Genomic DNA, 27,491 nt, shown 5'->3' with positions numbered 1-27,491 from the left:
GCAAAACAGCAGGTATATATTTGTTAAATGCATCACTTCATTTATTTATTGCTACACTTTTCTTGCCTAGTCTATCTAGCATGTGACTCACATAGCAACTACTTGCAACGTAGGCTAGAACTCTGGTACCAGCTTAAACTTTAGGTCGGTGAAGTTTCTCTTTCAGAGAGTAGGCAAAAATTGCATGTAACCCATATAGACCCACTGAAGGTGTAATAGAAGAGTCAGCATACTATAGCAAACTTCCTGTTCATGAAGTTTAATTGGAACAGAGCCACAATTATTTGTTACATATTGTTTGGACTGCTTTTGTATTACAATGGCAGCCCAGAGCCTGCAGTAGTAACTAGCAGGCTCTTCACAGGAAATGCTAGCCCACTCTAGCGCTACTAGAAAGAATAATTGAGGAGTTGTACAGAACTGTTCACTGCAGAAGTGCCAATGCACATTTCAAAGGAGTGACAACTGGTGACAACTCGGTCCACCCATCTGCAGCCAAAGGCACGGCAGAGTAGAGTGGAGCAATTCAGGGGTTGTCCCAACACCCTACGCCTGGCTTCTGGCTTCTGCCTTGGCCTTCTCCTGGTGTGACTTCTTCCTCCCTGGAGCTGTCTTCATTCAAATGGAACTTGACTCTCAGTGAATCAAACTGTTCGTTTCCTACTTGTCATTTTTGGGGCAGCAAAGTATGTATCTTAAATTTATTTTCTGGAAGGAGTGGAAGGGGCTGGGGACAAACATGTCTCAGAGTCCCACACTGGGTTGGGTTTTTTTTTTTTTTTTTTTTTGATGGCTCAAAAGCCCTCATCAGCACTAACTCAAGTCCTCACATCTGCTACACAAACACAGCCTGTGTGACCAAAAATAAAACCCACAGTGATGAAAGCCAGCATGTGGAAAGACAATTTTAGACTTATTTGAAGACTGTAGAAACTGTCTCCTCAACTTGGAAAAAAAAAACCACCCCCAAAATACCCAATCTCTTGTCATTATTACCCCTCCTCCCCCCGAGCTGGCAAGGGCAAGACAGGTCCCTATTACAACTTCATCTAGGTTCTAGACAAGCACAAGGAAAAGGCATTCCTGCACTCCCACATGATCCCAAAAGTCAACAGAAGTAAGAGTGTAGCTAACTCCACTGTCTCTAGTACTCACAAATGCAATACACAGATTTAGCATTCAAACAAACATATGTGTGTTCAAGCACTCTAAGTGTGGTTAGGTACTCCTTCCTTACCTTCTTCCTAAGCTGCTCTGCTGGTGTTGTTGAGACAGGGTCTCCCTATGTAATCCAGGCTGGCCTTAGACTTAAGATCCTCTGTCCTTCCCAGCTACCCAACTTCTAAAATTACAGGCATGAACCACCATAGCTGGCTGCCCAAATGCTTTTCTTTTCTCCAATCTGAGGTTTAGGTCAGCCCCCAGAACTATCTTTTTTGTTTGAGAAGTAATAGCAGACAACAATTATCACTTTATAGTGGATAATGATTTAAAAAATGAACTCAGTTAGGGGCTGGTCCAAAGGATGAATTGTACATCTTTGAAGCACTGGCAATCAATAGGCAGGCAGTCCAACTAAAGTAACCCTGGTAACTGAAAATATCTACGCAGCCAAAAGCCCTCCTCAGGGTAAGATCTCTACACCTGATATCTTAAAGCTGAAGCATGGTTCACAGACTGCATATCAATGGCTGGCACTGAGTAGATGGGGAGGAAAGTGTAGAGATGCACATTTGAAGTTCCACAGAAAAAAGTAAAACTTGCAGTAGAAAAAGAGAAGAAGAAAGGGAAGGGAGAGGAAGAGGAGGGGAGAAAGAAAAAGGAAGAGGAGAAGGGGGAAAAAAAAGAAGAAACAGAAAGAGGAGAAGAAAAGGACAGAAGGTTTTGATGAGGAGGAAACTTAAGAAAAAGAACCAGTAAAGAAATGTAAAACAACAAAAAAAGTTAAACTAGAATGGAAAAGACTCAAAACTGTAAACACTAATACCAAAAGGTCAAAATTATTTTAAAAAAAAATCAGGTGCTAGTAGCTTACACCTTTAATCCTAGCTACTCAGGAGGCTGAGATCTGAGGATCACAGTTTGAAGCCTGCCTGGACAGCAAAGTCTGTGACATTCTCATCTCCAAATAACCACTAAAACTCCAGAAGTAGAGCTGTGGCTCAAGTGGTAGAGTTCTGGCCTTAAGCACAAAAAGCTCAGAACAGTGCAAAGGCCTTGAGTTCAAGTCCTAGGACCAATACTAAAAACAAAACAAAACAAAAAACAGAAAGAAACTCCTAAAATATTAAAAGACATTAGTTCTACAGAAGACATTAAAGCAAAAATGCAAGCAAGTATAAGAACAAGGTGATTCTCTCTTCAAAGTAGAAGTCACATACATCAGTTATGTGACGACTCACTTCTGAGTGACTGGCAGGAGGACAGTCAAGATCTCCAGCAGATGTCCTCCAGCAGTGAAAGACATCTCTTTAAGCAAATAATTTAAACAGTTAGTTGAAGTTTTCTCTTATTTTATATCTATGAGTTGGTATTCTGAATGTCCTTTTTGCAATGCAAAGTAAGAACTTTTTCTTACTATTTAGTAAATATTGCTTGAGTTCCATTGCCAAGAATGTGTTGTCCAAAATGCCTGCTGTTTTTAAAAATAGAACTCTAGCTTTTTATTTTTATGCTGGTACTGAGGCTTGAACTCAGGGTCTTGAGCTCTCACTCAACTAACTACTCATAGCTGGCATTTTGCCACTTGAGCTATGTCTCCAGTTCCAGTTATTCACTGGTTAACTGGAAGTAAGAGTCTTAAGGATTTGTCTGTCCAGGGTAACTTCAAACCTTAATTCTCAGATCTCAGCTTCCTGAGTGTTAGAGCCCCCAAAAGCCAAGCTGTGAGATCTGAAAGGACTAGGAGGATGGAATGCTTCCTCTCAACATGAACTCTGAGAATGCTGAGAGTTTCCTGAAAAGGTCAATCAATCCTGGCTTGAAGAAAACTCAGATTTCTATCCTGGGTGTAGGCTAATTCCACACCAAACTTTCTGGGAACTTGGGGATAGGCAAAAATCTATGCTAACTGTAAGTCATTTATAATTTATACCTGCTTCTTAAGAAATTATTTATCACTTGAGTAAAAATATACCACATGATTGGTGCCTGTGAATGTAGCTTCACTTTCTGTGTATGCACCTGTACCCTACTCAATAAATACCTTGTAAAATGGACCCAGGACACCTGACACTGAGGAAGACTTCAGGCCCCTGGCTCCCCAAACCTCAATTCCACAATCTGGTAGCTGTTATTGTCTTACCCAGGTCATCACAGGTTGCAACACTGAGCATGGTAAGTTTATGTCATAAGTATGATAAGTGTGAGCCACAGTGCCTGGCTAGAACTCTAAGATCCGCTTGGTAATATAAAATGAAAAAGGGATGGGTGAGGGTAGGTGGTACAGCACTTGCCATAGCATGCACAAAGGTTCCTGAGTTCAAGTAGGAAAGTAGTTAGAAAGGAAAGAAGGGAGGGAGGGAAGGAGGGAGGGAGGGAGAGAGGAAGAGATATAGGAATGTAGGGGAGGGAGGAAGAGATATAGGAATGTAGGGGAGGAAGGGACGTGTATCTGCAATCTCCAGGATTTGGAAGGAAGAGGCAGAATGATTGTGAGTTTGAGACTCTGACTTTAAAAAAAGAAAAAAGCAAATAAACACAAAAATAGGGATTCTAGAACATAAGCACTGTCATAGTGCAAAAGTCAATATGATAATAAGATGGCCACAGAGTGACTAATAGGTGGGTGATATATATAGTGTAGATACACTAGATAAAAAAAATGATTCATGGTCTGGACTGGATAAAGCAGGGTATGAGCAATTTAAAATTATTTTGAATTGTTTACATCTGGAATTTTCTATTTAGATTTTGTGGATTTCAGTTGGCCCCAGGTAACCAAACTAAAGAAATCAAAACCTTGGATGAGTGGGAAGCTACTACATTACAATATTTAGAAACTGTTTCTTGTCCCATCTTTTTGATGCTACTTCATCTTACTTCATTCCTTTGCTATGTCATTAGGTCCCTCTTGCTCCACTTGTATAACTGATGGAGTTCATTTCCAACTGTAAACTCTTGTCTGCAGGTGTGTTGGGCCCCTTCAGTAGACAGTTCTTTAACAGATGGTTTTGACTGTTCATAGAAAAATGCCTTAGAAAAGGTCCATTCTCCCATCTCACTGCCAGACCAATCTTTAACAGACCCCAGTTAACATCTGGTGCTCTCCAAAAGGGTTCTGGATAATGGGTCCTCAAGATCAAGGACAGTGAGTATTGTTTCTTGCCTTCCGGCTCCTGGCAAGCTCAATATTATTGGACAAGGGTCAAGTCTTTGGTTCAGATTCAAAAAATAAATTAAAATACCTCCCAGTAAGATATCCATTAGTTCAAAGTGCCACCTCTAGTACAAAGCAATTTCCCACCCATCAAGTTCCTCCAGCCTTCACTGTGTATGGAAGGATGAAGCCCCACAGAGGGGGAAGCCAGGGGCAGGAATTCTTGCTTTCTCCTCCACATGGTGTTATGTCTGGGTGGAATTTAAACCAAGGATAAAACTGGTGAGAAACCTGTATCCTCACAGTCACTCATACAGGGAGGAGAGAGAAAGAAAATGGAACCTAGAGGATTTAATTTTTTTTAATTTAATTTTATTTGTGAACATACTGTACAGAGGGGTTACAATTACCTGGGCAGGATAATGCGTACATTTCTTACCAAGCATTGCAGCCTCCTCCTTTGGTTTACCCTTCACATCCCTTCCCAGCCTCCCCCCTCCCCCCCCAATCCCAATCCTTCTCCTTCCCCCCCCTTCTCCCCCCCCCCCCCCGCACCAACATTGTAAAGCTGGTTTTGGACATGACAACTTGTACTTCTCATTGTTGCAACAGGTCCGCCTGTATCCTTAAACAACTGGTTTTTCCCCATCTCCTCCACAAGTTATACTGACATCAAATATAGTGAAAGCAGGGGTTATACTGTGGGGGAGGGACATACAAAGCAACAAAGAGATAATCTTATAAATGCGTTAGAAACACATGCATGAAAGAAAAAAACATTAAAATACATATCTAAGGGTTCATTTTCCTGACATCACATTATCTGACCTTTTCCGCTTGACTCATACATATACTAGATATTGCAAATAAGGGAAACCATGGGACCTATGTTTCTTTGGGCCTGGCTTACTTCACTTAATATAATTTTTTCCAAGTTTTTCCATTTCCTAACAAATGGGGCAATGTCATTCTTTCTGATGGAGGCATAGAATTCCATTGTGTATATATACCACATTTTCTTGATCCATTCATCTACTGAGGGGCATCTGGGTTGGGAACCTAGAGGATTTAACAGGTGGTACCTCACTGTCACTTCCTTATAGGAAAATTCTGATGGTCCTTAGTGTCCTACAACAGCCTTGGAGTTTGACAGCCCAAACTCACTCTTAACCTTAAAAAAAAAAAAAAGCTTATGCCTGTAACCCTAGCTACTCAGGCGGCTGAGATATGAGAATTGCAGTTCAAAGCCAGCCCAGACAGGAAAGCCCACTGAGAGACCAAAAATTAAGTTCGGCAGTAACGAAACTATAAGGAAAACATCTGTCATCTGTTTACTGGAGGATAAGTGTTAGCACCTGCTCCAAGACAATGTGACAGTATCAGCACAGTCCAAGAGGTCAGACCGCCCTGATCTGTCACCCCCAATCCTGTCGGGAAGCAATTTAGGACACAGAAATGAATCAGTATTCCTGTAGTTAGCCCTGCTTACCTGCTTACCCCTACCAATGACATGTTTGCTATATGTGACTTAACTTATCCTATAGCCATTAAGCTGGAAAGCCCCTACCCTAACTAATGAGCTTGAGACAAGATTCACCCGCGAACAGCCGACCAATCACATAACCAATGTTGTAATGACCCCTCCCTCTGCTTCATGTTCCCTATAAACCCTGCTGGAAAAGGGGTCGGGGCTCACAATTTCCAACCTGCTGCATTAGGGAGGGTTGTGAGTCCCACTGGAGCTGTAATAAATGACTCTCATGCATTTACACCGGCGACGGTTCCCTGGTGGTCTTTGGGGGGGTCTACAGCCTGGTACTATACCACAAGAGTCTTATCTTCAATTAACAACCAGAAAACCAGAAATGGTGTTGTGGCTTAAAGTGATAGAGTGCTAGTCTTGAGCTGAAGAGCTAAGGGACAGCACCTAGGCCCTGAGTTCAAACCCCACAACCAAAACCAAAACCATACAAGCAAACAAAAAACAAACTACTCTTGATACACTTGACTCTTACAATATACACCAGCACACAGTTGGTAAAGATAGTTTTGTATGCTACGCTTTTGATTTTTTTGTCTTGTTCATTTATCTGTCTTTGGGGGGTAAGGAGGGGCATAGAAATGGAGGGCCAAAGGGTAAACAAGTGCAGCAGTGGTCCTTAATAAACACCATGTTGAAAACAAACTGTACAACTTGTGGGCAGGGGACAGTAAAACTGGGAGAGAGTGAAAGAAGGGGTGACCTTGTCCAAAAAGAAATGTACCCATTTTCTGACTTATATAACTATAACCCCTCTGTACTTTAGCTTAATAATATTTTTTAAAAGATACAACAGCACGAAGAACTCAGCAGCAGATTAGTAAGAGAACTTTTGAAAAATATTTCATCTCAGGTTAACATAAAATCCTTTAGATTCAAAGGACAGAGTTAAGAAATATATTTTTTAATTTGTTATTATTCTAGCTCAAAATGAGAAGGCACCTACTCAGAAAGGCCAGTTCTATCTGGGGCTTTGATATGCCTAAAACAAGTCTTTGGTAACACTGTACTCTGAACATTCAATCAGTGAAACACCAAATTAAATACCCAAGCCCAACTTTCCAACTTCAGCATGAATACCTGTCATTCTCCAGTGGGTCAAACTACATGGTGATTTGGGTTAAAGTGGAATATTTTCCAGCAATGATGTTTATTTTAAAAACCAAACACAACCTGTGGGCAATTCTTTTCTACTTGTAAAGCCACTGAACAAACAAACAGTAGGTTTGGGGCTGCCCTAGTCTCTTGTCAGACCAACTGTCCTCAATGTCCCTAGAACTCTGCTTTGTCCCTGAAGACAGAAGGGGTCAGTAAGAAGATGGATATACTTTCTAGCAGGAACACTTCTCCCTGCCACTGTGCCCAGGGATTACTTTGGAATCCCATGGAAGGTGACACTTACTAAACAGCTTTCCCTGTTACTTCAGTGTCTGGCCAGCATGCAGGCCTAGTGGCACCAGCAAAGTAACACTGGCCAGGTGATCAACAGTCCTCAGTCTGAGTCTCAACTGTACCTCCTACCTCCACTGTGGGTAAGTCATTTCACTTCCTAGTTGGCTCAGGACTCTTCTACTTTAAAAACTCAAGTGATTTATTCAAATTTTGTTTGCTAAACATAATAACTATGAGCTACACCCCCTTTTTCCACTCATCTCAGTTATAGGATCCTTTTGTCAGGACCTTGATTCTGATACTTTTGGATCCCTGGGGCTAGCACAAGGGGGGCATCTCTCAAGCCACACTTACTACACTAAGCATCCAATAATCCCCGTAATTCTTCAGGCTAAATATAACAAACTCATCTACCAAATTACAGTGTCTCAAACATACTGCTTGAAAGATGTCAACTCCAGGAACCAGAAAAGTATTGTAAAATGTCACTCTGAGGTGACTAAGATGTATTTAGAACTAGTCTTTTGAAATCTAAGTTGTTCCTAAGGCAAGTAGCTTCTGTACTCATCCATAGTCATGGCACTGTAGTGTCTGTAGATTTTGGAAGTGGTACATCAAAAAAACAGAGCAAGGTCAGGCACCAGTGGCTCACACCTGTAATACTATCTACTCAGGAGGCTGAAATCGAAGGATCATGATTCAAAAGACAGCCAGGAAAGTCAATGAGATTTTTATCTCCAATTAACCACCAGAAAACTGGAAGTGGCACTATGGCTCAAGTGGTAGAGTACTCTCACCTTGAGCTAAAGAACTCAGGGACCGGGCTGGGAAGGTGGCTCAGTGGTAGAGCGCTTGCCTTGCATGCCTGAGGCCCTGGGTTCGATTCCTCAGCACCACATAAGCAAAAAAGAAAAAAGCCAGAAGTGGCACTGTGGCTCAAGTGGTAGAGCGCTAGCCTTGAGCTGAAGAGCTGAGGAACAGTGCCCAGGCCCAGAGTTCAGGCCCCACGACTGGACCCCCCCCCCCCAAAAAAAAAAAAAAGAACTCAGGGATCCAGGTCCAGAGATCAAGCTCCACAACCTGAGAGAGAGAGAGAGAGAGAGAGAGAGAGAGAGAGAGAGAGAGAGAGAGAGAGAGAGAGAGAGCGTTCTCAGGTCACTCATGGGATCAGTCATCTGTAAAAGAGGTCTTAGCAAAGCTGGGGACATTCAGGAAGTATCCAAGTCCAACCAAGTGAGTGGAGTATATAATGGAGGGAGCACAGCATGGTTAGAACTGATTAGAATATAGAATGGAAACTAATACTTTCAGGTTCTGTCTGGGAAAGTATATGGTCAGCACTGGCTCCAGAAATGAGAGGATGGAGGGAGAAAAAAAAACCATCAGTGTCTCTAGCCCTTACTGGTAGTTAACACATGGAGGATAATCAAAGCTAGAAATGAAAAGGCAGCTCCAGGGAAAGCAAGTGAAAAGGGGCTGGAAGCACTTAAGGAACAAGCAAAGAAGATGACTCCATCCACACTACAATGGCAGATAGGAAAGAAGAAAAGGGGAAGTGTTGGCAAGGGTGTCAAAAAGTTTGTATCTTCATACATTACTTCATTATGAATATCTCACATAGGGTTGAGGATAGAAAATGGCATAGCTGCTTTGGGAAAACAGTAACGCAGTTCCTCAAAAGGTTAAGTAAGGCACTACCATGCAGTCCATCAATCTACAGACCCCAAAGAAATGAAAACATGTGTCCACACACACACAAAAAAATACATGAATATTCATTGTAGCATTATCTATAAGAGCCAAAAGGTAAAACAATTTAAATGTCTATTAAATGATAAATGAATAAATAAAATATGGTATATTCACACAACGGTTGGTCATGGGGCTTGAACTCTGGGCCTGGGCACTGTCCCTCAGCTCTTCAGCTCAAGCTGAGCACTCTACCATTTGAGCCATAGCACCACTTCCAGTGTTCTAAGTGGTTTATTTGAGATAAGCAGCTCACGGACTTTCCTGCCCAGGCTGGCTTTGAACCATGATCCTCAAGAGCTCAGCCTCCTGAGTAGTTATGATTACAGATCTGAGCTACCAGCACCTGGCACATGAATGAATCTTGAAACATACTGAATAACGTGAAGAACGGAAAGGGGTATTCTATGTACCAGTCTGTTTTCTCTTGATAGATAACAAATATCAGGTAATGTATAAACAATAGAGGTTTCTTCAGCTCTTAATTCTACAAGTTGGGAAGTCTAAGATCATGATACTGACATCTAGTGAGGATGTTTTTACTCCACATAAAATGGCTGCACAGTATCACAAGCCAAGACAGAGAGGCATTCTCTCTCAGGTCTCTCTTCCTCTTCTTAACAAGACACTGGTATCATCAGAGGAGACTGAACCTCACTGCTTCATTAAACCCAAGTGCTCCACATGAATTGGAAATTAAGATTCCAACGTGTAAACTTTGGAGACCCATTCAAAGTGTCACTGAATAGTTCCTCTTATATTTAATGTCTCAAATAGACAAATCCATAAAGAATGAAAATAAACTGGCGGCTGCCTGGGACTGGAAGAAATGGGGACTTAATGTCAATGAATACAGTTTCTTTGAGAGTGACAAAAATGTTATGAAATTAAGACTGTGGTGATGGCTACATAGTTCTAAAACACTAAACTGTATATTTTAAGTGAGCCAATTGTGTGGCATATGAGTTATATCTTAATAAAGCTGTTCCAAATAAAAACCAGAAGTAATTGTGTGATGCTAGAGTTATCAATGCAGTTGTATGAGGTGAGGAATCAATGTGTTAAGTATTGTTCTAAACATTTTTCATGGGTTAAATCACTGAATTCACACAAAACCGTATAAAGCATGTTAAGGCTGACTGATTTTGCAGTACCAGTGATCAAACACAAAGCCTTGCACATGCTTGGCAAGTCTCTACCACTGAGCTACATTTCCAGCTACACAATGATTGTGTGTGTCTGTGTGTGCATGCGCACGTGTGTGTGCACTGTGCACCAATAATGGGGCTTGAACTCAGGATTTGGGCATTGACCCTTACCTTTTCCCACTCAAGGCTTATACGTCAGCCACAGCTCCTTTGTTTGGCCTTTTTGGTGGTTCACTGGAGATAAGAGTCTCATTGACTTTCTTGCCCAGCCTGGCTTGAGATCACAATCCTCAGATCTTAGCCTTCTGAGTAGGTAAAATTACAAACATGAGCCGCCAGCTCCTGGCCACACTCCTACCCTTCAGGGACTCGGGTAAGGCCCATTCTTTGGACTCCTTCAGTTCACTGTCTCATCTTTTCCATATAATCTTCTCTCAATACCACTAACATGCATAAATTTCCCTTTAGTACCTCTTCTCTCATGAGGGCACAGCAAATGTGAAAATAACTGAGAAATACAAACCAAATGAAACTACCTCGCCCCTATGCAATGTGTTCTAAGACACTGAATTTTTCAGACGAAAAAAAATCCTTTAAGCTCATCCTGCTAAGAGCAATGATTTTAACACCCGTCTGCAAGTATATCTAGTATCTCAAGTTTGTAGCTGTTTAAATATAAAACGAATGGCAAGAGCAGCAGAGCAGCCTGCAATAAAATGACTCCTTTGTTTCTTTTTTAGTTTTGGTACTGGGGTTTGAACCCAGTACCTTGTACTTGCGAGGCAAGCACTTTGCCACTGAGCTACATCCCAGCCCGTAACTCCTGTTCTGAGATGGGGAACTGCTTCAAGAGTAGGTAGTGCAACCATGCCCCCATTCAACCTCTGCAGGAGAGCCTTCAGCAAGTGGAGTTCTCATGGCAAAGAGTTGTTTCCCTGGTGAGAAGCAGGAAGAAGTTAGCCTGGCATCTCCTTGTACTTCCCTGTTACTGAGATTCACATTCAAGCCACACTTGGAAACCAAAGAACTGAACAAGAGCTGCCTCGTGGTCTCAACCCACACACTTTGGTGGGCCAAGTGACTCTGACAGTTCTTGTCTACTTGGTAGAGGCGAGAATGTGGGGTGGGAGGCGACACACCCCATTGGGGCCATGACAAGTATCCAGTTCTTTTCCCTCTGTCAATCTCATCCTCAAGCATTTCCACAGGCCAACAAAAGGGGTGAGGACTCCAGCAGAAACCCAGTGTGTGTCCCACAAGGGGACCTTTCAGTGACCGCCCTCACACACCGCCTGAGGATGAGGTCAGCCTCCTTCCAAGGCTATGAAACAAGCCGATTTTGTGGCCAGATGGTCCCCTGCAAGGGGAGAAGGATTGGTTTCACCCACAGAGACCTCATTCCCTATGCAGGAAGCCCAGCCAAACCTCTTTTAAATAGGTACATTCAGAGACAAGCATGGAAACATTTACAAAAGCCCCTCTGAGACATCAGTGTTGCCCTTTCCCTTCATCTCCCTCCATCTGCTCTCTGACCCCAAATTACCACCCCCCCCAACATACACCACCTTCTTAATTTCTCCCTGTTTTCTCTGATGGCTCAGAAATTCATAATGGCTCCCCAACTGTCAACAGACTATGTTTAACACCTTTCTTGGCACTAAAATTCCTGAGAGTTTTTGGACTACCCCTATCTCTTCCACATCCCATACATACTTTGCCTTGCCTTTTCTCCTCCTCTAGTAACATCAACCAATAGCTTAAGAACACATTTGTCTCAGGTTCAAATCCTAACCCTACTACTTAGTTCTTAAGTACTACCTGGCACAAGATACTTAAATGACTGGATGCTCTAGTTTCCTCATTTGTACAGCAGGGATAATGACAGTGGTGATGAAGGAAGGAGATACAGGTAAACTACTTAAAACATATTTATTATTTATACAAGTCACTTCTTTCATGAATCCTACCTTACACCTCCAGTCAATATCTTCTATTTCTTGAATGCTTGACCAGCAGTCAGAAAGGACATCCCGGCTAGAGTTAGGGACTATTTGCTGGGGACTGTTTGCTGGGGACTATTTGGATAGTAATTAGATATTTAAATGATGGCATTCATGTTCTAAAAAATATGGTTTTCAAATTACCTCTACCTCTAGTAGCAATGTTTCACCTCCCAAAAATGCCATGTTTGTACAGTTACAAATCTTGTCTTTTGTATCCAAGTCTTTGAGTCTAGTAGGACTAAAAGCTTTCTGAAGAGCAGAGATCATGTCACAGATATCTAGGACACTGAATTTCCCACCACAAGACCTCAATGAATCATCAAGCCACTGATTATTGAGTTTAAGAGAACATTAAGCTATTACAAAATCTAAAGTAGTAAATGGAGGGCTGAGAATATAGCTCAGTGAGAAAACATTTGCCTAGCATGTGTGAGGCCCTGAGTTCCATCCCCAGCATTGCAAAACATATACCAAACATGTGAAATGAAGACTAAGTAGATCTTTGAAGTAAGTGTTTTTGTCTTTTAATCTACCCTTTCAGTATTCTAATTCCTGGACTTCTTTCCACAAATACATTGGGTTAAATATTGGTAAGAGGAAGGGAATGGGAGCCCAACAATTGAATACAGAGCAAAGCTGGCAAAGGCTCATGAGGCAGAAAAGTCCTCGGTCTCCTATTTCTGATGTGCTACAGAATGGCATCTATCAAGCCGGGGGCTGGACGCCTGTAATCCTAGCTACACAGGAGGCTGATACCTGAGGATCACAGTTCAAAGCCAGCCTGAGCAGGGAAGTCTGTGAGACTCTTATCTCCAATTAACCACTAGAAAACCGGAAGTGGTGCTATGGCTTAAGTGGTAGAGCACCTTCCTTGAGCTGAAGAGCACAGGGACAGTGCCCAAGCCCAGAGTTCAAGCCCCACGACCAACCGGGAAAAAAAAAAAGAAAAGAATGGCATCTACCGTTCTTGTGGCACTAATAACTTCCACCTATTTGAGGCCTCTGGAGAGTCAACATCTCTTTTGAGTGATAACTGTCATACTAGATACACTATAGTTCTGACTCTAGCACCTTCCTGAATATAAGCAGACAATCCAAAGTTACTGAGTTACTGACAGTAGTTTCCATGACATTCAAGACCATTATAAATCTACTACTCAGGAATAAGCTTCAAAGAGCTTACTGTAACTAATGGGCAAGGAATATACCACTCAATTCTAAGAAAATGCTTATTTGGGGCCGTGGATGTAGTGCAGCAATAGTGTTTGCATACCATGCATGAGGTACCAGAGCAAAAGAAAGAGGAAGACAGGAAGGAAGGAGGGCGGGAGGGAGGAAGAAGAAAAGAAAGAAGAAAAAAGAAGGAAGAAAGAAAGAAAGAAAAAGGGGGAGGGGAGGGGAGGGGAGGGGTGGAGAAGGGAAGAGAGGAGAGGAGAGAGGAGGAGAGGAGGAGAGGAGAGGAGAGGAGAGGAGAGGAGAGGAGAGGAGAGGAGAGGAGAGGAGAGGAGAGGAGAGGAGAGGAGAGGAGAGGAGAGGAGAGGAGAGGAGAGGAGAGGAGAGGAGAGGAGAGGAGAGGAGAGGAGAGGAGAGGCACTTGAACATATTTAACACAGTCATAATGTCAGCACCGGGTGGGGGAGATGGTCTTCCCAGGAGCAGTTCTTCACCAAGGGGAAGCACAGTATCATTAGGGCCTGCTCCTGGCTTCTCTCCATCTCCTTACTGCTCGATCCTTACTGCTTGGGAGGGTAGAGGGATAAGTGGTAATTCTCTAAGGGAGGTGGGGCTTGAATAGCTAGGTTCTCCTCTCAAGTTCCCTGGGATGAGAGCTGTCTTCATCAGAATGCTGCTGCTGCTGCTGCTGTTCTCTTCCCCATCAATGGGTGCCCAGGCAGATAGTCTGCCATGCTTTATGCTGACAGTGCCCAGTCTGGAAAGTCAGGAAGAGGAGGACCACCTCACTGCAGACACAGCCACATTGTCTCACATCACTTTACAAGGAATGGCTGTGAGGTTTGTCATCTCCTTGCTCCCATGTTAGTTTCTATTCAGAATAGAGAAGAAAAAGGAATGATATTATTGGACTTCTTCAAGACCAACACACACACACACACACACACACACACACACACACACACACACACACACACACACACACACACACACACACACACACACACACACACACACACACACACACACACACCTAATCTTAAAAGAAGAGAGGAAATTCCAGGAAAAGATTCTCTGTCTGTTTCCACACACACACACACACACACACACACACACACACACACACACACACACACACACACACACACACACACACACACACACACACACACACACACACACACACCTAATCTTAAAAGAAGAGAGGAAATTCCAGGAAAAGATTCTCTGTCTGTTTCCATGAGTATCATGTATTTGTACACACTGCACACACATGTACACACACACACACACACACACACACACACCCCTAATCTGATCAAGAGGAGTATTCTAAAAGAAGAGAGGAAATTACAGGAAAAGATTCTCTGTCTGTTTCCATGAGTATCATGTATTTGTACACACTGCCCAAGAAATGTGTAAAAATCTACAATTACCCCTTGAGACAGACCTCTCTCCAAACTAACTTGTATCATCCTTTCCAAAATGGGCAAATTGTTTCTAACAGCTGCTACTTGAATACTGGCAGACATTCTTATGATGAAGGAAAAATGTACTGGTGTATAAACAAAGTCTGTACAGTTCATCAGAACAACTATAAACACAGCAAAGACAAAACCCACAGCCCTCTGACACACACATTCCCTACCAACAGCATCAGACTGCCTCCAGATCACTACTAAAGATCAAAGTTTGAATGGCTTACCTGCTTGGCCAGAAAGTAATAGAGAGGCTTCAGGAAATTTCAGAGAGAATAAGTATTCCTCAAAGCATGGCGGCATGGAACTCTGTCCTGTAACTCACATTTTCCACACACTCATCAAACATCAGCAATAGGAAGAACAGAGAAGAGGCAAACTTACGTGCTCCTTCACCTGCTTGGCCACGCTGGGCGACATCATCATGCAACAGAGGCAGACCACCAGGATGAAGTAGAGTGCGTACATGAAGCGGGTCGTCCTGGACTGTCGGACCTTGGGGCAGCAACCGCAGCAGAGGGAGCAGCCAGCAGACCCACAGCAGCAGGCCAACTAGAAAAGGACACAAACATACTCTCAGAGTGTGGTATTGTGACTTAGCAAGAAATGCTTATTTGGTCTTTATGCCAGGTTCTTAGCACTAAAGTTTCTAAAGCCACTGGATTTTTCCATGGAAAGTGGTATTTCACATTTTTATTATTATTTTTTGGTTATTATATAGGCCATGTATGGAGGAGTTACAGTTACATAAGTCAGGTAAAGTGAACATTTCTTTTTGGACAATGTCAACATTTCCCTTGCTTTCTCCCAGTTTTTCCTTCCCATCCCCACCCACAAGTTACATAGTTCATTTTTAACACAGTGGCCAAGGAGTACCATTGCTGCATTTGTTTGTCCTTTGTCCCTCTATTTTTGTGCCTCCTCTTATACTCCCAAAGGGTTTTGTTATTTATAATGAACCCCTTTAAACCACATTTGAGTTTATGCTAATGATGACCTTTGATGACTTCCCCAGGTCACATGGGGATGAGGGCTGGTTGTCCCAGGAAATCAGCTGTGTGACTTGAAGGGTTGGAACATTTAGCCCCCTTCCCCCGTGATTCATAGTTCCCAAGCTACTGAGCGGTATATACATGCCCCTGGGAATGGATGCTCCTGAGCTTCTAACACTTCTGAACCTCAGCCTATGGACCTCTTTAACAGGCTGTTCATTTATATATTTATATTTATATCTTTTATAATAGACAGGTAAATGTAAGTAAAGAGCTTTCTTGAGTTTTACTGAGCTATTCCTGCAACACTAAACTCAAGGAAAGTACAATGGGAGCCCCCAGATTTATCTCCACCCAGAGAGGAATGGGAAAGTCCAGACTAAAACTGGCATGTGAAGTCAGGGCACTAGGACCTTTACTTGTGTGGTCTTCCTTAAGGTAGTATAGAGTTGCATTAAACTTTAGAAGAACAAGCTGACATCATGTACTAAGCTATTACTTTATAGACATTCACCCCAGCCTTAGGCAAGCCAACCTTTCAATACACAAGCTGACGATCCTTCTAGGCACCCTGACCACAGGGCACACAGAGGAGTTTAGAGAGTGATGACATAGCTTTCCAGAACTGGTCTTTAATGAGCATTTAATGGCTTGGGAGATGGCCAATAATAAACAGGAAAGGCACAATTCATTAGAAGTACCACAATCATTGCTCTTCAGCCAAAAAAAAAGATTTCTGGGAATGGCTAACAGGAAGAAAAGAAGGAAAGAACTTGACAAATGACAAAGGGAAGAAGAACAAGAAAAACAAGGAATTGGACTCAAGAACAGGACCTGATAAAATTGAGCCGCCAACTATAACAACAACAAAAACAAAACTGTATGAGCCTCAAAACATGCTGGGATGGCCAGGGCTTTACATAGTTCTTAATCTTTAGAGGACACAATGGAAGTCTGCAACCTGAAGCCCAAAACACACTATTTATCAAAACCTCGTGTCTCTAAGGGTAAGCTTCCTAGGCTGGTCAGTGGGGCATGGGCCCAGCAGAGTCACAGAACTCCTGCTGCACAACTATCACTATATTCACCTCTTATTTGGGGAAAACTAGGTCTTTAATACAGTATAACATAGTAGATCATAGGATTAGCAGCTAAGGCACAAAGTTACACTGTCAAGTCTGTACCCAAGCTTGCTACCTACCATTGAGTAAGTTATTAATCCTTTTAAGTCTCTGTCTCCTCATTTATAAAGCAGAGATGGTAAAAGGACTTAGGCTTACAGTCTCCTGGACTCTCCTTAGATGTTCTCACTTGATATACATGCTGTGTGGGAAGGACCTACAGTAACCATTAAGGAATTTCACAAGGGATTATCCTGGTTGTCATTACAACCAAATCTGGGTGGACTAACACTATATTCCATAGCAAACTGAAGTCATACAGTTCAATTTCTTAATAAGAATTTACATCAAAGTTAGGGCCTTTGCAAAGCTTCAAAACAAGCATTGGTTAAAATACTACATTATAAATATAACATGTAATGAAACTATATTATAGGTTTACAGGTAAGATAACAAATTATAATGCTGTAAGGTTTAGAAATCTTGTCATTTCCCAAGCTGTCTTATTCATTTCATGAAACAGCCACCATTTGAGCCCTTTGTCGTTCAGTATTAATTTTCTACCTCAGAGTTTGCTAACGTCTTCCCTCTCGTTTACATCAGTAATACAAGCCACTTTTTTTTTTTAAGTTTGAACTCAGGGCCTCAAACTTTCTACGCAGGTACTCTACCACCTGAGCCACACACTAGCACTTTTTGCTTTAGGCTTGTCTTTTTTTTTTCTTGCCTGTCCTAGGGCTTGAACTCAGGTTCTGGGTACTGCTGAGCTTTTTGTTTGTTTATTTGTTGCTCAAGGCTAATGTGCTATCACTTGAACCAAAGCTCCCGTTGCAGCTTTTTAATGGTTAACTGGAAATGAATCTCATGAACTTTCTAGCACAAGCTGGCTTCAAATCACAATCCTCAGCTCTCAGACTCCTGAGTAGGTAGGATTATAGGTATGAGCCATCAGTTCCTGATGCTTTAGTTACCTTTTGAATAATGTCTTGCATTTTTGCCTAAAACTGTGATTCTACGTATTGCTTCCCACATAGCTGATTTGACAGTCATGAGTCACTATGCCCCACAGTTTTAAATTTTTAGTTGATTTGATATCTTGAAAACATTTTGCCCAGGCTAGCCTCAAAGTAATCCTTCAGGTCTTAGTTTCTCCAACAGCTGGAATTACAGGCATGAACCACCGTGCATGGCTCAAAGGACGGCTCCTGATTTCTAAGACTAGGCCACTGCTTTGTAAAATAAATTTTACTCAGGCTGAACCAAAGGATCACACATATGAAATCCTAAACTACTGCTTGTATTTGTACAGGCTAAATCCTCCTTGTAATTCATTCATACATATTTTTAATCTCCAATTTAATTTATCTTTTCAGATACACATGCCCAACTTTCTCTCAAATACACATTCTCCCCAGCTGGCTTGACTCTTTGGGCTGTCCTTCCTCGGCCTCCTCAAACTTTTCCCAATTATCTTCCTTCACTGGTTACTCTTAAGCCAAGGCCACAGGTAACTTTTCTTACTATATTTCAATTTTAAATGTGATATCCTACTTAGGAATAGAAAATATTTAAGAAGCAGAGCACATCGCTTAGATCTTAAGTGTCCTCCCAAAGTAAAAGCTTGGTCCCATTATGGAGCTACGAAAAGGTGGTGAAAACTTTAAGAGATAGAGCCTAGTGAGAGGTCAGTGAAGGGAACTGGGAGACCCTGGCTCCCTTCTTGTTCTCTTTTGCTTCCCAGTCATGAGGTGAGTAGTTTAGTCTGCCATATGCTCCAGTCGTGATATGCTGCTTCATCACAGGCCTAAAGTACCAGGGCCACCTAATCATGGCCTGGAATCTCCACAATGGTGAGCCAAAATAAGCATTTTCTCTTTATAAGTTTATTACTTCCAATATTTGTTACAGTGACAGAAAGCTAATACCTCCCATAATAGAAGTTTCTCATCAAGGAATCAATACTTAAACTTCCTATCACCACAGAAGGGAAAATGAGTAGATACAAACATTTAAAGGCAAATAAACAGTGAGAAGGGATGTGATCATGGAAAATGTGAAAATAAAGACACACTAGTTGATCCTACTCCTCATTAAAGCCTTATGTCACTGTATAGATTACATTTTTCAAAGTTCACTTTACCCTATATAGTAAAAGAGTATGATATGTCATATTTATCAAAATATATACATGTACATACATACATACACATATTATACTGTGAGCTGGGGGTAGGCAAGGCAGCTAGGAGGAGTAGGCAAAGTAGTGTATGTAAACCCAACATCCCCAAAATTAAAAGATATATGTGTATGTGTGTCATTACTCCTCAAAGCAAACTGCCAATAACCAAGAGCATAAAGTAAATACTACTATATACCAGATGGAAATTCAAAACAGTATCCACAAGGGAAATGTTTGTGTGAGCATTCCTGGAAAGTCTTCCAGTCAAGCTGACTCACTATTTGGTTCTGGAAGAACATAGCTTAGAATCACTCACCTGGACCTTTCCCTTCAAAACTGGAAATCAATTGCTGGGTGTCCTAACTCCAGGAATATCACAGGCTTGGAGAAAAGAACACAGCAACTTGCTGTGCCTGGCTCCAGAGGATGTCTTTTGCTAAACAATTCAAGGCTTAGAAAACAAATAAATGTAGGAGGTACAGCACTAAAAGTGAACCTTGGAGTAAACCACAGGCTCTGGGAGATGAAGATGTGTTAGTGTAGGCTCACCATGTAACAAATGTCCCAGGCTGGAGGAAGGTGACCATGGTGGAGGTTGTATATGTCAGATTTGAGTATATAGGACATCTCGGTATTTTCTGCTCACATTTACTGTGAACCTAAAACTGCTTTTTTTTAAAAAGCCAATGTTTAAAATAATAATAAGACGAACTAAACAGTGCCTGCTCATCTTGCCTGAACAAATGGAAGCTGGATGAATAATGCATGGTAAAATAATGACAGCACCACTCCTCAAACAAAACACTGGCAATCCCACTCCCTGGGGCCATCACCACCAACTGCCAGCTGCACTCTGAACAGCTCGCTAAAATTATGTCACAAAGAGGATTAAGGGCTCCAAGGGCTCCAATTTACACAAGCTGCACACTCCCTTCTACTCAGAAGGGAGAGGTGGGGGTGGGTGCTAAGGGTGTAGCTCAGTTGTAGACCACTTGTCTACAGGCATAAAGCCCTAGGTTCAATCCCAAGAACTATTCCCTCCTCCCCAAAAAAGAGGTCAGATAATCTCTGGAGGTCAATGCTTTCAAGTCATTCTAGAAGTTCGTCCTGATGATACATTTCCACAAGGGCAGAGTAATTTAGGTACAAACATTGGAAAAAGCCTTATTTTTCATCTATATAAGGATGAGGGTTAAATAAATTCTGGGCCATCTATACAATGAAATGTTTCTAAAAAGATGAAATCAGTATTTATGAGCAGAATTCACATCTTATGTAAAAGTCATTATTAACAAGCAATTTATATGTTGAAATACTAACTCTCAGTACCTCAGAATGTGACTATATAGGGAGACAGGGTATTTAAAGAAACCAATAAGGCTAAGTAACTGGGATAGTCCTTGTAGAAAAAGAAGAGGACACAGATACCCATATAGGAACTCCATATAAGAACACATGGAGAAGTAGCCAGCTAGCTATAAGCAAAGGAAAGGCCTTAGAAGAAACTAACCCTGCCAACACCATGCTCTTGGATCTCTACCCTCCAAATGAGAGACTCAGCTTCCATTGTCGAAGCTACATGGTTATTGATAGTTTATTCTGGAAGCCCTAGCCAACTCATACAGCTCCTGTGCCCCAATGTATTCTACACATGCACACAGTTCCATGGGGTGCTGTGGAGATAGAAAAAGCTATTCAGTGGTCACCTGTGACAGGGGGAGGGAGAAATCTACTTCAGGTTTGTTTTGTTTTGATTTTGTTTTGGGGTCTGGTTGTGGGGCCTGAACTCTGGGCCTGGGTGCTGTCCCTCAGCTCTTCAGCTCAAGGCTAGTGCTCTACCACTTGAGCCACAGCGCCACTTCCAGCTTATTTTTCTTCTGCTTACGTGGTGCTGAGGAATCGAACCTGGGGCCTCAGCATGCAAGGCAAGTGCTCTACTACTGAGACCCCTTCCCAGCCCTCTTACTGTTGAAATAGAAATAAAAGAGAAATCTGGCATGAGGGTTGAAGATATTGCTATGGATACTCTTGCAAATGTGGTATGGAGTTATACAACTTTCTTCCCTTCTAAAGAACCTTCCTCTCCCCTAAAGAAAAGTCTTTCCTCCAAAAAGCCTCTCTACCCACATGCTTCACCCCACCCCCACTAACTACAAACAGCAAGGGCACAAACGGCAAAGCCTTTCATAAATAAAAGGCCTTCACCTGTGCAGAGACAAAATGAAAACATAAGCCAGCTGCTCACTACTATCTGACACTGGGCATCCCCATACTGTTCCTTTGGTTCTTCCATTCCACCATCCAAACACATTACACAAAGACTAAGTGTCACTTCCCTGCCCTGGCTTCCCCACAGACCTCCTTCCAAGGACTGAGAAAATGATCACAGAACCATTAGGGCTGCCAGTGACTACAGGTAATCTGGCTAAGTAAAAAGGAAGCACAATATCTGTATTACCTACATCCCAGGAGGCAACATAACCAAGTGGAAATAGTCAGGCATCAGGCAGAAAGCCAACAGGAGTCACTGAATAAGCATGGGCACACACAGGTCCCTTATTTGTAAGAGTCATTTTTCTCTCCTTCTTAAGTTTCTTGCACAGTTCCAGGTTTTAAAGACTGCAACAGGCAGGAGGGACACAGTGGTAGGAAAGCACTCTGGTCTGAAAACCAGAGAACCTGGGTTCTGATACTGGCTTTTTGTCCTGGCTTTCCTTTTGTAATTTGATGGAGCCCAGCAGACACTGGATGGTCCATCCCATATCCACCTGACATGGGTGGCTATCTGCAGCTCTGGGTTTAAGAGGAGTCTAAGCAGGGAACAGGCATTGATCAGTAAGTGCTCTCTGCTGGAAGCATAGGAAGCATCTGTGTCATATTCTTCTGGTGATAAACACCTGTAATCTTAGCACTCAGGAGGTTGAGATAGCACAATCATGAGTTTGAGGCCATTCTGGGCTACATAGTGAGTTCAAAGCCAGCCTCATAGTAGGATTCTATATAGTAGGATTCTATCAAAGAAGGAAGGGGAAAAAAAGTAAAGGAACATATCCATCAGCCATGAATTTTTAAATGCTGAAAAACATAGCAGCAGCCAAGCATATGGAGTCAACTCCAAAGCAAGAAAAGCAAGGAAGAGAGAGAATGGATTCAAGAGAAGCAAAGCTCACAGTGGAACTGCTCAAAACATCCTCAGGCATTGCCAGCAGCTATGAGCATGACTGTGATGTTCTGTGCCTATGTTCTGCATGATGTCTTGTCAATGTGGTGGGGTGATAACCCACATGTATAATACCCCCAGCAACACATTCCTTCCATGAACTGAAGGCAAAGGACTATATAAAACACTCATCGCAAGAACCATCCCAAACATGGGTCCCATTTCCAGGTTCAGGGCTTAGGTTTGAGGTGTGTAAAGGCCTCAACAGTTCAGGAAACACCAATGCTGAAATTAGTACTCTCTGAGGTTCCTGGATATTCCAGTTCATTTGAATGTATATTTAAAAGGAATTCTTAAATTTGGGCCAGGTGTGGCTTAAATGGTTGAGCACTTTCTAGCAAGCGTAAAGCCCTGAGTTCAAACCCCACTTCTACCAGAGAAATCTTCAAATCTGACACCTTCTTCAGGCCCTTTTCTCTAATTTCTAGCAACATAAAAGCCCTAGTAAAGCTGAGGAAAAACATAAAGAAATTTTTGCCAAGAATGGTAATTAATACTCGCTGGGCACTGGTTGCTCACACCTGTAATCCTAGCTACTCAGAAGACTGTGATCTGAGGATTGCGGTGTAAAGCCAGCCCGATCAGGAAATAAACCACCAGAAAACCAGAAGTGGCACTGTAGCTCAAGTGGTAGAGTGCTAGCCTTGAGCTGAAGAGCTCAAGGACAGCGCCCAGGCCCAGAGTTCAAGCCCCATAACCTACCGAAAAGAAAAGGAAGAGGAGGAGGAGGAGGAGGAGGAGGAGGAGGAGGAGGAGGAGGAGGAGGAGGAGGAGGAGGAGGAGGAGGAGGAGGAGGAGGAGGAGGGAGGAGGAGGTGGAGGAGGAAGAGGACAGGGAGAAGAAGAAGGAGGAGAAGGGGAAGGGGAAGGAGGAGGAAGAAAAGGAGGGAGGAGGAGGAGGAGGAGGAGGAGGAGGACTGCAGGGCATCAATGGCTCATGACTGTAGTAATCCAAGCTACTCAGGAGGCTAAGATCCAAGAATCATGGTTCAAAGCCAGCCAAGGCAGGAAAGTCTGTGAGACTCATCACCAATTAATCACAGAAAAAGCCAGAAGTGGGTCTGTGGCTCAAGTGGTAGAGGGCTAGCCTTGAGCAAAAGGAGCTTAGGGACAATACCCAAACTCAAGAGTTCAAGCCCCAGGACTGGGAAGGTGGGGTGGGGGAGGGGGAAGAATGGTAATACTGACTAGAGGTGTCAATCAGTGGTAGAACTTGTTTAGCTGCTAGAAGCAGGGGTCCCTAGACATGCTAGGGGGTTACAACATCAGAGAAATCGAAGAAAAATGGACAAGACATAAAACAGAATGTTCTCTATGCTGAAACTACATTTACATTCCTCATCATTCAGTAGTATACAACATCACCTGTTCTGAATAAGTGTCACTTCCTTCCTGTTTCTAAGATAAGGCTTTGGGGTTACCTTTGAGGTCCCTAAGGTTGGCAGAGAGGAAATGAATGATTTATTCTGCTTTCAATAACCTACAGCTCCTAACCAACCTTTTACAGCTTTTTCCTCAGCTAAAGCTCAGAGATCACTTCTCAAGAGCAGAGATTAGGGTAAGGGTGCTGCCACGGTGCCAGGCACCATCCTTTCCCAGTAGGTGAACAATGGAATGACAGGACTAAAATGAGAGCATGAACAAAGTCCCCTGCCAATAAAGGAGTCTTACAGCATGAACTAGTGCCAATCATAAAATGATTGTGTCCTAGAAACACCCCCACACACAGGAAAGTTCCTTAATAGGGGCTTACAGTATGTTTATCCCAGATAAACAAATATAGCTTACTTTATAGTATTATTAGCTAACAACAGTTAGTACTTGTTAACCTCTTATACTCTTCAAGTGTCGAAGAAAATTACTGCTATCCATCATCATCATTTCTGTTTAAGAAAGATATACCCAGAGCTCAGACAGTATAGGCAACTTAAGGTCACAAAGCTGGAGAGTGGCAGAGCCAGGGTTTAAATCTGGCACACTGCCACTATGCTCTACTCTCTGTTGGCTGGCATACGTGAGTAAACAAGATGGATCACACTGCCCGAAATCAGCCTCTGATCTTGATTTTCTCTAGAGGGAGGATCATTGTGCTAGGAGAAAGAAGAAAAGCAGGTTTTCTTCCTACCTTGTATGTACAAGCAGTTGGGATATCTGAAGATGTCGTCTCCCTTCTAGCTACAGAGGACAGGGAAAATTCCCGAGCCTTATGTCAAGCTGTTCAACCATCAGGAACTAAGCTTCCTACCTTCCCACCAAGTCCTGTCCTGTATTAAAAGCCCAGTTCCAAAGTCTGTATGAAAACTCAGGCCAGTCACTTACTCAGCCAATCTATTAAATTCTATATCTGCTATATACAGCATTTGTTTTTGGTAATACAGTGAGTCAAGGACTTTGTTTCTATCTTCACTAAGAAAGAAAAGCAAAAAGCAAGACAACAACAACAACAAAAACAGATAATAGATAAACAGAATAAATAAAACCATCTGCATGTTATTTAAGAAGAGAAAGAGGGAGTAGGGGTTAGGCTCAAGTAGTATAGCACTTGTCTAGCAAGCTTGAGGCTCTAAGTTCAAATCCCCATACCACAAAAAGAAGAGAAAACAGAGGAGGATAAAGGAAACTTAGACGCCCTAAAGAGAGTACACTACTTAGATTATGGTATTCATTGTATTCAGTGTACATTAGGGAAACTACATAACTTGAGGGTAGGGATGGGAGGGGGAAATGGGAAGAACAATGGCAGGAGTGACATTGATCAATATGTAGTATACTTATAACTTGACTTATTGAATTGGCAGCCTCTTGGTACAACTACTTAATAATAAATTTTTAAAATTAAAACAATATAAAATTCAAGATTTTTCTATAATTTCCATAAGAAAAAAATTATATGCAGCCACTGAAGTGATTATTCCAGATATACAGGGAATGTTGTGGGATGTTCCACTGTATTAACTGAAAATAATAACAACTAGCGAAGAATAAAGCAGCCTTTGGGATAAAAATTTAATAAGACACTGATCAACAATAACAAAAAACTCCAGAAAGATATAAATATGTCAATGTAATTAAGAGTCATAAGAGTACGAGTGATTATGCTGCTCTGTATTTTCTGAGTTCTACAACACACATATCTTATAATTAGAAAAACGTTACCACAAGTTTCTATTTGGGAGGAAAACAAAACAGCATTCCTGTTCCATCTTGTAGGTGGCAAGCACTCAAATATTTGTTAAATGAATCAGACAGTACATAAATGAAACCTACTTCATCTGTGAGATTAGAAGGGGAAAAAAAGCATGTTGTATCACTGTAACTGAGGCCTAAGAAAAATAAGAATTCTCCCTGTGCTGCCCACTTACATATGATAAAGATCTATATTTTGTCACCTATTTCTTATCACAAACAAAAACATAATTACTTAACCCTTCCACTACCTTTAGAATTTACCTGATAGAAATAAACCTCTATTCAACAGAATATGAAGTAATTAAAAATGAAATGATAGCTAGAGGTATATTGAGGGGTACGTAGAACACTTACCTAGCATCCCCAAGACCCTGAGTTTAATCCCTAGCACCACACCAAAGTGGGGAGTAGGGACCAGCACTCAAACATGAAAGATAAGCTATTGTTATGTAACTATACAGCCCAGAAATAAACTCTTGTATTTTTCTTTTTTTTTTGGGGGGGGGGGGGGTCCAGTCGTGGGGCCTGAACTCTGGGCCTGGGCGCTGTCCCTCAGCTCTTCAGCTCAAGGCTAGCGCTCTACCACTTGAGCCACAGCGCCACTCCTGGCTTTTTTCTTATGTGGTGCTGAGGAATCGAACCCAGGGCTTCATGCATGCAAGGCAAGCGCTCTACCACTGAGCCACCTTCCCAGCCCTTTTGTTTCTTATATTTTCTTTCTGACATCAGAGGATCCCTAAGTCACAAGGCCGTCACAGTGATTCCAGCAGGAAGGATCCAGGATCATGAGGGCAGAAACAGGAGTTTCCTGCAAGTGATTTCTCTTAGAGTTATCAATATTCTAGAACATGCTAGTTTCCACCCTCTATCATGTTTCCACAAAAAGTGCAGTTTAGGCCATCAGAACCAAGTGTTAGCAGGCAAGAAGGGGCTAGAAACACACCCACAGCCAGTAGCCTTTGGTTTAAAAGTAACTCTATTCTTTTGGGACTTTTTCTCACAAGGTTAGAGTTACTTCTAACACCAAAAGAAAGTTTATCAAGTTTTCTGTTCTCAGACATCAGTTGGATGCTTTCGCTCATTCCTTCTAAAAAATTCCAGATGACGGCTGGGAATGTGGCTCAGTAGCAAAGGGCCTGCCTAGTATGCCCTGGATGAAGCCCTGGATTTGATTCCTCAGTACCACATAAACACAAAAGGCCAGAAGTGGTGCTGTGGCTCAAGTGGTAGAGTGCTAGCCTTGAGCAAAAGAAGCTCAGGGACAGAGTTCAAGCCCTAGGACTGGCAAAAAAAAAAAAAAAAAAAAAAAAAAAAAAAAAAAAAAAGTTTCTCTTTATGAGTCAATATAACCCAAGACCAAAAGCATTAAATGAAAATTTCCAGAATTAAGCAATTCAGAAGTCTTAAATAACCTTGATCACAGTATATTGTGATAATTGTTCTTAAAATGATAATTTTATTTATAATGAACAATATTTTATGATCATTGTTAATCTTTTACTGTGCCTAACTTACAAACTACACTTTATCATATACATAGGAAAAAACATAGCACATATATCGGGCTTGGTACTCTGTGGTTTCAGGCATGCATTGTGGGTCTTTGCCATAGCTCTCAAGGATAGGGGAGGACCACTGTACATGTTAGTAGATTGATGAGAAGAATCTATAGAATTTAGGGTCAAGTAACCTCACCCCATTCTAACAATTCAACAGAAAACAAATATTCCTAGATCAAGAGCAACTTTCTCCAGGTCAGTCCTGTGGATGGCTCTTCACTGTAGGGCTAACCTGTGAGTGCTAGGGGGCCAGCAGCCTCCTTCTGCTAGAAGCCAGTAGCAACCTCCTTCTTACTTCAACCGAGAACCATCAGAAATGTCTCCAGTGAACTGCTCCCATTGGGAACCACTGATTTAAAATGGATGGAATCAGTCTGTCTATGTTTCCACCCTATAGTCTGGGCCCAGAACTTAACTCAGAGGAGAATGTC

The 27,491-nt window shown here is 42.1% G+C and overlaps 1 protein-coding gene across 1 annotated transcript in view; it reads right to left on the bottom strand.

The window, feature by feature from the left end:
* Nucleotides 1-27,491, bottom strand: part of LOC138832927 (serine incorporator 5-like) — a 101,758-nt gene that overhangs the window by 37,848 nt on the left and 36,419 nt on the right. The window contains exon 2 of the mRNA XM_070031188.1: nucleotides 15,186-15,353. Coding sequence (XP_069887289.1) covers nucleotides 15,186-15,353 — 168 coding nt within the window. The remainder of the gene's footprint in view (nucleotides 1-15,185; nucleotides 15,354-27,491) is intronic.

This window comes from Dipodomys merriami, unplaced genomic scaffold (genome assembly GCF_024711535.1).
Source record: "Dipodomys merriami isolate MVZ:Mamm:240054 unplaced genomic scaffold, mDipMer1.0.p SCAF_20, whole genome shotgun sequence".
Taxonomy (NCBI): Eukaryota; Metazoa; Chordata; class Mammalia; order Rodentia; family Heteromyidae; genus Dipodomys; species Dipodomys merriami.
The sequence above is the reverse complement of the archived record's forward strand: the minus strand, read 5'-3'. Positions and strand labels throughout refer to the sequence as shown.